Source organism: Amphiura filiformis, chromosome 1 (genome assembly GCF_039555335.1).
Source record: "Amphiura filiformis chromosome 1, Afil_fr2py, whole genome shotgun sequence".
NCBI lineage: Eukaryota > Metazoa > Echinodermata > Ophiuroidea > Amphilepidida > Amphiuridae > Amphiura > Amphiura filiformis.
The window spans coordinates 60,495,139-60,505,888 of record NC_092628.1 but is presented as its reverse complement, the minus strand read 5'-3'; the positions used below and the strand labels follow the sequence as shown (position 1 = coordinate 60,505,888).

General features: G+C 36.4%; 1 protein-coding gene across 1 annotated transcript; it reads left to right on the top strand.

Moving 5' to 3' along the window:
• The first annotated feature begins 321 nt into the window (after positions 1 to 321).
• Positions 322 to 5,377, top strand: LOC140150107 (histone H3.3A). The gene is made up of 3 exons (XM_072172113.1): positions 322 to 467; positions 2,386 to 2,686; positions 3,694 to 5,377. The coding sequence occupies exons 2-3, from the start codon at positions 2,405 to 2,407 to the stop codon at positions 3,820 to 3,822; spliced, it is 411 nt and encodes a 136-aa protein (XP_072028214.1). The 5' UTR covers positions 322 to 467; positions 2,386 to 2,404; the 3' UTR covers positions 3,823 to 5,377.
• Positions 5,378 to 10,750: the final 5,373 nt, after the last annotated feature.

The following is a 10,750-nucleotide window of genomic DNA, read 5'->3' as shown; positions in this document are numbered from 1 at the left end:
ATCACAATTTTCAATATTTTTTCTTTTCTAGGAACTATGAAGTACTGAATTTTTGCAGGATCGTATTTTAAACCATATTAAATCGACCCATGGTTGTTTTTAAGGTTTAAATGGAAATTTGGGGTGGTTTGACATGATTATGTCTACAGCGTGGAAAACTCCATAGACAAGCTTCTGTATTTATTGGGATCGTAATGTGGAGAAGAAATGACCAATCAGCGCATAAACATTTCGTCCAATAGGAGCGCAGTTGTCTCAGTGGCTATAAACCAATGGCAATCGTCAAAAATTAACCAATTAGACAAGCTGGTAGATAAAATTGTTGTCCTAATTAGAATACAGCCATTCACAGCAGTTGTTAGATCATACTGAAAATATTGCGCTGCATAATTAATTACGTTTCCTTTCTACCGTTGTTGAATGAAATTCAGAGAGTGAAGACGTGTCCGTGTTGAAATCCAAGAAAGGTGAGAAGAAAGTGTTATAAAACACAGTTTACCCCATTGTACCAGTCTGTTTTCTTAAGTTATAGTTCCTCAGAATATGGTCTTTTATTTGGTATATTTTATTCCTGTTATTGCATGTGAAACGTTCGAGTTTTTAGTGTTTTGAGTTCGTGTTTTGATTCATGAAAGTGCCGGGAAATGGTGGTCTTCATGTCTTTGTGTACGTCGTATAGTGAATGTACCGTGTAATGCATGTGCCAGTGTACATGCTCAATGTGGTTTACGCGAGGCGTATGAAGGGAATTCCCAGTATTTCGTCATCCTTGTGAAGGAAATAAAAACTGGTTTGGCTGTTATTTCCTTATAAGCAAATTAAATATTGAACATGACGAGAAGGATACGATCTTCAGGATTTCCGTGGCCTATGTAGTATTAGTAATAATATAAAACAAAAGCTGCTTGTGTTGTGGTTGTGTGCGTGAAAGGGTAAAGCCAAGTTGGACGCGACCGTTAATATCCATGTATCATAATTTCACACTGAGTGAAGTCTTCAGTGAAGAACAGGACCAGCATCATTGACATTGCATGATTGCTACCAAATTGAAAGATTATAATCAGAATCTATTCCTTCACTTCAGACGTTGCATTGAAAGAACTTTCCAAAATTGATTGCTGTAACTGTAAGTTTCAATATTCATGTGTTCTACTACTTGCAGTACTATGGATATGGGTAGACAACTTTTAACTTATGTACTTAAGTTGTATCGCGCCCATCATTTACATCTTGTCCTCTTGAACCTAGGTTGAGTGCAGATATTAGAACCGGAGATGGTCCCCCTTCTCTTTTCGAATAGCTATGACTCTGCCTTCAATTCAATGAATTTGATAATTTTGAACATGCTGAAGGTGAATTCGTTGGCCGACTCTGGTTGCTGGGTTAACTTCCCATCCATGCAAGAAGCATGCAAGGGTACCAAGTTACAAAATTCCACATTGGTTTGTACAGGCATGCAGGCCAGGGTCTGTCAAGTTTTCAGGGCTAGTGTGAGTGCAGTTTTTCTTTTGAAAATCAGTTCAAAGTGTATTCAATCTTCAAAGGTGAATCCTTTTGCAGCTTTAATTGTGATAGCTAAAGAAGAGATGAACATGATGGCGATCTTTTCCTGTAGACCACCCTCGCTATTAATTTAGGGACTAAATTATTACTTTTTCAACTTTGAAAGAAACGCTTCCTACATTTTTCGGTCGTGATGTCTTCTGAACACTTACAGCTAGACAAGGAAAGTTTCTTTGTAAACTTTTTTTCTCATTCTGCACCTGATGCATGATGAAAATAACTTGGGAAACTTGTCCTTTTGCTGGTCTTGTTTTGTGGTGTTTGTGTTCGTTTTGTTTTGTCCTTTTTGGTGTTAAAAAATATAAAATAAGCCGTCTTTTATATTGTGAAATTTGTTAATAAATCGTCAACAGTAACACCATGGCCGTGGAAAGGTTAAAAAAATATTGATGAGCTACTACACAGGTTGCAGAGTCATGGAGAAGAACGGCAGTCCATGAATCCCTTGCTCAGATAGATGTAATGAGCGACATGTGGAGCTTTGAATTGGCCAATCATAATTACCCCACTAACGCGGGACGCTCTTAATATGCAAACTTTTCTCTGGCAGAAACTGGACAACGTTATTTAGCTAGAAACTGCAAATGTGAAAACAGGAAAGTGAAATGATGGGGAAATCCCTTAAAGTTGCGGTTCATCACACGCTTTGTTTTGAGATTGTAGTTTATACCAAGAAGACCTGCTATGAATGTTGATGCGCAGATTTCTGAAATTTTGAAAGTTTATTATTGGAAATAAGATGCATTTCTCTGATAACATTTTTTTTTCTTTGAAATTTTTTATCATGGGGCTTATGTACTCTTTACTTATTTGTTTTTGCAGATATAAATAAATAAGTAAGATGGCTCGTACCAAGCAGACAGCTCGTAAGTCAACTGGTGGTAAGGCACCACGTAAACAACTTGCTACCAAAGCAGCACGTAAGAGTGCACCCTCAACTGGTGGAGTAAAAAAGCCACATCGTTACAGGCCGGGTACAGTAGCTCTTCGTGAAATTAGACGTTACCAGAAGAGCACAGAACTTTTGATCAGGAAACTGCCATTCCAGAGACTCGTCCGTGAAATTGCCCAAGACTTCAAAACTGAATTGAGATTCCAGAGCGCTGCAATTGGAGCACTGCAGGTAGGCATGACATTTTATCTTTAAAATGAAAACCTATTTGGGCCGAGTAAAAATAGAAACATGTTTCTCATCCCGGTTTTCAATGATTAGGGGCTTTTTTTATTTCCTAAATGATCACGGAACCTTCCAAGAGTGTTTTGCTGTGCTATAGAAAATATCTCGACTCCCTAGACATCTTTTTTTTTAAAGTTCTAACCAAACTTTAAAAAGAATTAAAATAAATTTGAGCGGTCTCAAAAAAGGAAGTGGGAGTGGCGAGAAACGTTTTTTATTTCCTACTCTGCCTTATTGTCCTGTTCTGCGAAGTATTGTGTGGACACGACAATGTTGGATGCGAGTGTTTGCAAAAGATGCATGATGCTGTTATTATACTTGCCATGTTCATTCTTATTGCTGCTTCAGAGCCGATTTTTTTTACCGTTGTATTTAATTCTCGGACACGACATGTACAATTTGAAAGAATGCATCCACACACATAATCATTCGGTCTAGTACGCACAGGTCTACGAAAAATAAACATGAATCATGATACACAATGTTATTGGACTGCCAGTTGCTAAGGTCGGAACTTCTGTGAAGTTAGTATGCACACGCATTTGACAGTGGGCACATTTGTCCAAGAAATAAAAATAGCAAGTGTGCACTGCAGCCCACCAGGGGTTGATATAGAAAATAAAATCTATATGCGCAGATTAAAACTATGTTGTAAAACCCCTCTAATCGAGCCCTGCAGCCTGTGCTCCACTAAATATATAAAGGGTTGGTTATGGGTGCATCAGCTTTTAATTGTGTGACCCAGTAATAACATTGTGTTATTTTCATATTGCATCTGATGATCTGAAAAACTTGGGAAAAAGTCTTGAGAATTAGTGTATCCAGAAAGAGTTGCAATATAAAATGAGTTTGGTTGTTATATTATTGTAGGTGGTTAGGCTAATCAAGGCATGATTTTGATCACATAATAATAATTATTACACTTTCTTTTCTTTGTATCTTTTGAAATACAGGAAGCCAGTGAAGCTTACCTCGTTGGTCTGTTTGAGGACACAAACTTGTGCGCTATCCACGCAAAGAGAGTAACTATAATGCCAAAGGACATCCAACTGGCAAGAAGAATCCGTGGAGAACGTGCATAAATATGCTGCACCTTTTATCAAAGAACTTTTTATCACATCATTTTGGTGGACTTTTGTAGTTATAGTAATGTTTTAACACAAGTGTTGTATGCATTCAAAATGTGAAGCCTGGCACAACTTGGAGAGAACATTTTATATTTCAGGATTTACATTTGGGTGCCTACAATCACTATGGTGGCAGCTTGGTCACACAAACTTGTCAGTCTAAAAACAAAATAATAAGTCATCAAGGATTTAGCATAATTTTGATTTTTGAAAGTGTTTATTATTGCAAGATGAACTTCTCAGTAGTGGAAAAATGCATTGTATAAAGGGCAGTGCTAAATCTACAAAATCCTTATTATATCAGGGAAATATCATTGTTTGTGAGCAAGCTGTCACTATCACCAAGTCATCTAGTTCAATGTGCTGAAAAAGACAAAAATTATGTCCTTCATTTTTGTATTTCCCTTAACTACCCACAATATTTGTATGGTTTTAACTTATATTGCTTTAATGTGTATGAAACGGTAAGTATAGTGACCAAGTTCTAGCCAGAGCTTGAACTAACTATGAATTATTAATGGAGTTGAACACAATTAACACTTTTTAAGTATTGGTACTTTTAAAATTGGGTTGACATAAAACATTGATCAATTTAAGATTTTGGAATGAAAACTAAAATTGGGTTAACTACTGAACTTAATATACATTCTAGCAAAAGTGTCAAGATTTTGGAAAACTAAAAATATTGGGTTGATGTACATGAAACGTTGATCAATGAAATATTGGTTTGGGTGGGAAGTACACGGTAGTTGGGTTTACACTCTAGTAGAATAACTTCATATTTCGTTCAAGGCCTGCTGTAGTGTCTGAGGTGTTTATAGATATTATAAGTGAAGCAGCGTAATTGTCAAAATATTCTAAAGCTTCAAAGTAGGGGGGGTCACAATTTATCAAATTCTCTGCTTCGATTTCCTATACCCGAGCTAATGTCAACAGGCTTACTTAGAGATCTCAAAAAGTGCTGCCAACTTAAGGGCTGGACCCTGTTTGTTACCTGATAGGCTCGCAAATTTTGCTTGCAGTAGTTCCTGCGCACATGTAAAATAATTCTGCCCAGTAGCTCTACTTTATTTGCTACATTTCAGGGACAAATTTGTGAAAATTTCACATGCATAAAGCTCTGGAAGTTAAGTGATGCTCGCATGTGTTGATGTACTAGTACATGTACTTGGTCAAAACAGTCAAGCTACAATGCACATTCATTTCATTGATTCTGGAATAGTACTTAATGGGCTTGTGTATTTATTATGTGGGATAACTACTTGTTAAGATCATTTGCAGTCAATAGTGCCATCTACCATCTGCAGGTCACATCTCAGTCATGCTCATGGAAGGATTCCTGACGTCATGTTAACATTTTTATGTTCGAGTAGACATTGATGTGAAATGAAGTAACTAGATGGCATTTATTTTTTAATTGTCCGTGTTGTAAATAAGTACCTGTAAATTGTTGTAGTCTTGAGTCTGCAATGTGTGTTCGCCCAGAAATAAACCACCTCAGGCATAAAAATTCTTCAGTGTTTTGATCTTTTTTTGTAGTGATCGAATATAAACATAACCAAGTTGAGAGCTCAAAAGTAAAGAGGGAAAATGGTTGGGAACTCATGGTTCAGGCAGGGCTTGAAATAAGCAGGAGCAAATTTACCCCTGGTTCTGAAACAGAACTGTATTTGTATTGACCAGTCCTGGGGCAATATTTACACAAAAACACCAGAAATTGCTCCTGGATCTGAAATCCTTATTTCAAGCCCTGGGTTCAGGAATAATGACATTTTAGGTATGTGCAAACCAAATGCAACAAATCTATTTGGACATTCAGAAGATGCCACATTCAATAATGCATATCAAGAGCAGTGCAGGGTTGGTGTGAACAATCGTACTCCACATACTTGGAATGCCGTTATGGCATGCTTACCAGTGTTGGTGTGGTAGTTGTTAATCTTGCAGAACAACTCAAGTTTGGGAAACTTTTTTCAAGCATCTGTATCTCGGATTACATGTAAAATGTTCATATCATGTTGCATATCAATGTAGTTGCTCTGGCACGCAAAGCACTACCAAGCTGGTTCCACAAGTGTTCAATCGGGTTTAGGTTTGAGCTGATAGCAGGCTATGCCATTTTCTCTACTCCCATATTCTGTAGGTAGTCCTTGACTACTCTGCTACCCTGGCTCTGTGGGGCAAGCGTTGTCATCTTGAAGGATAGTACATGTATTAGGTCTCAGATTGTGAAGATATGGGATTGCAGCTTGCTGCACAGAATAATTGTCAGTTTGGCGTATTCCGTTTGAGACTGGACTATATTCACAAGACGTACTCGGGCGTGAAAAAGGCGATTTGTTTATCATTTGTGGTGTCATTGTACAGGGGAGTAGCTATCCATTGATATGCAACACGATACGAACATGTCGCAAATAATCCGAGGTATAGGTGCTTGAAAAAAATTTCCAAACTTTCTGAAGGTTTTAATGTTGCTGCTGCATTGCATTGGACAGCATCGTGCTTGTTTGCTAATAGTGTTTACCACCCGTCCCTATTCGCCGTAGAAGTGACGTAGTTAATCAAATTAACTACCATAGCAATTATAGATGCATGCAATTTTGACTACATCGCCCTGCACTACAACGTTCACACGGAATATATGCGTTGAACTAGAGATGTCAAAGAAAGGCTAATCACTCACACCTGTAAATAGTATCTTTGAACAGAGCGGTATTGTGTTCAATCGGTTTGCCGACATACACAGGTGATTAGTGCAATCTGCTTGTAGTGCAGGGCGATCTACTCAAAAATTGTATTCATTGCTATGGTAGTGAAACAATGGTATTATAAAGTATAGCATGGGAAATTATTGCTTATACATTGGCCTACAGGAATACTTCCATACCGTATTTTGTAATAAATGCTCTCCTCTAATAACCCCCCCCCCCCTCCAATTTGTCTGAAAAATTGACAAAAATGCAAACATTTCCATACAGACCTGCCAACTGTCCCTCATTTGGGGGGTTTTCCAAAGTGAAAAGGACGGACAGTCCTGCTTCAGTGATGGCAAATTTAAATGCAAGAACGGCGGAAAATGATGCAAATTTCACTTTAAAATTCACCTTAATATTTGCTCAAGCAGTCAACAATTCCAGCAGAGCGGGAGCAATAAACCTTGTGCTTCATGAACATCCTGGTACGTTTGTGAAAGGCCAAGAAAAAAATTGTAATATAGAGATATTTTGCTCCATAACGCCATTTTCCCCAATGAAATCGGACATTCCTAAGAGAAGATAATGAGATCGTAAGTTATGGTATTATAAAATTGGAAATTGGGATATCGGCATTTAAAAATATTATTGACAATGTTGAGAGTAGGTATTAGTATTATCTTGAAAAATGTCTCAAAAAATACAAGATGCCAGTTATATTCTGGTCTGAAACTATCGGACAATATTTTAACCTTTTTTTTTTATCTTTCCACAGTATACACCAGGTACACCGTGCTTTTATTTTATCAACAGGTTACATACAACGAAGCATGAATAATATAATCATAGAAAACATTATGATATGTGATATGTATAAACAACAATGCATTTGTACTCAATAAACATGATACGGTATACAATTATAATTATTTTACAAAATGGAGTTCCAACATTTATATTTAGAGAACCTTGTTTATACTTCACATCATAAATGAATTTTTTCCCATGAAGAACAAGGAAGTTGAATTTGGACACATCTGGGTCAAGAATACCTAACAAAACACTCTTCATGTCCAGGTAAACCTGTTTTTTATGATTTGATTTTGAACATCATTCCAGAAATTTCTTACAACATTACATTCCCAAAAGAGATGCTGTATAGTCTCAACTTCATGTTTACAAAAATAACACAAATTGGAATCAACATAACCAAATTTAAACATATTATTATTGGTACCAAGGTACCTATGAAGAATTTTAAATTGAAAATATTTTAAATTGATAATATCTATATTTTAAACTTAAAATAACATCACAAATTCGCAACAAACCCAGACTGAAAAAATCACCCGGGCACATTTTATTGGCTATTTCTCCATTTACGATCCTGCTAAAAAGTGTCTGCTCTTGACATGACATGTCACATTTTTCCTTTAATAACCTAACATTTTTTGTAATTTTGGTATCTTCTAAGATATTTTTGAGCATTTTGAAACCCAAACTTTGGCAAATGATACCTCATGATTATGTTTCCATGACTGTTTTTCTTTGTTTCTGTTTTGTTTTTGAAACAAATGTGGGACTTAAACATCCGCTGTGTACATCATTTAAAAAAATCGACCCCCTGATTTTTTTCATGAAAGGGCAAACAATTTTTTTTCTTGGCCTAATTATGCATCACATGAATAGGTCCAAATTTCTGGGAAAATTTGTATATTGATGGGTCCACTTTCAAATTCTCAGCGGCATATATACCCCTACCAAAACGAAACTTGACTCGGTGAGTCCCCAAATGCATTACAATGGATTTTGCTACAAACAAAACTAATGGACCCCAGGAGAAGTGTTCCATTATGGTGATGACTCGATTTGATCTATACATGCCAGTTACGAAAAATGACAAGTAAAATGCGATTTTTCTTTTTCTTTCTTTCATGATTTATTCAAAACTGCAAATTTTGTTTTTTCAAACTCATGGTGTCATGAAACTTGGGTGGTCCCCAAAAATATTGTCATGTTGCATACAACCATAGACTGTCTATGATACAACCAGGAACATATGCTTACCCAGCAAACACAAAACGTTTTCGACATCATTTGCAAAAGGTTATAAAAGGTCAGAAAACGTTTCAATGTTGGGTTACATAAAGGGTATAAAACGTTTTCATAATATTAAAACATGTTGTTTGGTACTGCAAATATTTTGACATGTTTACAAAACTAGTTTACAATAATATTTTGAAAATATTGTTCCACTATGTTTTCAGACAAAACATTTTCAAAACGTTTTCATGACCTTGATATAACCCAAAATTGAAAATATAACTTGTTTAACCATAGACTGTAGAACTATGGTTTAACACGTTTTTGTGTTTGCTGGGTAACTAACTTGAGGTGGTTGCTCAGTCACTCAAATGTCCAATGAGTACATGGAACAGTGGCTCAGGCTCCTTCCTGCTTTTGAAGTTCTCTTAAAAATATTGTTTCCATTGTTAACTGTATTATAGAACACTTTACATCATCGTTTGCCAGGAATTTTTTTCGGGGGGGGGGGCAAAGTGAATTTCAGGGGAATGAAATTCTGGGTTTTTACTGGGGGCAAGAGTTCTGACTAGGAGGAATTTGCCCCTACACTCCCTGGCTCCGCAACTGCAAAGGACTGGTCTATCGATGTGCTTGAACAAACCGCTACACTGTTCAATGGCTCTCTTGTACATTGTACACAATATACATGCACTGTATTCATACTACAATGTATTAAATTAACTGCCCAGGATACTTAGTCATTTTGGACGGGCACTTAAATAATGTTTACATAAATTTTATGGCCCAAAGTATGTGTAAATGGTTACGTGTTAGGCTTGCATTTAAATACAAAAGTTGGTCAAATCTTTAAAAATAACCCCCATACCAATGCATTGCTCTCATCATAAGGATTCAGAAAAAGTACAGTTTTTACAGGCAAAAAGGTATAATTTTGGCCTCCACAGGCATCTACAGTTGGAAAAATGCTCAAATTTTAATCCAACTGGTCTCAAATACACTCCTCAAAAGAAGTAAAAGATCAGATGAATATATCATCATTTTTGAAAACATAGGATATGATGGTAATATGTGATGCGATCAAGCAAAATCAGTCGGAACTCGGAAATATTGATTTTGAGATATATACCCAAACAAAGGAAATATTTCCTTTTGTTTCCCTATGTTTTGTAAAGTCTAATCTTTAATTAGGGATGACCAATGAACCATCAACTTGATTAGAACACTCCCATAGACATGCAGGGAGCTCAACTGTGCACTGCTTGCACAGACATTTCTAAATTGATCTCATTCTTTTATTTTTCAATATTTTTCTGTAAACATTGGGGAAGTTAATGCCAATTATATTTTGTAACTATCTTGCAAATTACAGCAACATAACTTATTTCATTTTCCTGTGCGTATGGTCATTTGTGTTGAGTGCCCCCCCCCCCCCGGGATCATACCCTCTGTAAAAAGGTTAAAAAATTGAACAAGTAGATCTCGAGTTACAAATTAAATCACCAGCTTCCCTTTGGAATTTCCATACTCCTTTCGAATCATGCTAAGAAGACACCTTTCTGAACATAAATGTGAAGTTTCGTGCCCATTCGATGTATTTTTCACCTGATTTCAACCCTACACGTTTTCTTATATTTAGGCCTATACATCTACAACTTGCTGCTGGCTATACCTTGTTTATAACTTTCAAAAGAAGTACCTGAATGTGCAACCGTAACTGTTTCAAAATAGGCCCGCGAAAGTCATGCAGGTAACTCCGAGGTCATGTATTGAATTATTTTGAATGAGGAATACTACGGGAACCAGCACCTTTTGTTAGAAGTCACACATGAGCATGATGAGTGAAGTGGATAACCTCTATTGTTGTGAATGAGTCAATGACCTTCAATGACACTTAGGATTTAATTTGCATACACCTACTAATTGGTCATATTAAACCCAATAACATTGACATTTTTGGTTGTGAAAAAAAAATTTACCTGGACTTGAAATTTTGATGGTTATCCCTACTTTAATTGCTCGTATCTTTGGAACTGGTTGTTCAATTTCAATAGGGTTTTCTGCAAAATGCAGCTTTGTAAAATGCTTTTACTATTCTAATAATAAGAGTTCCGACTGATTTTGCTTGATCGCATCACACTGATAGA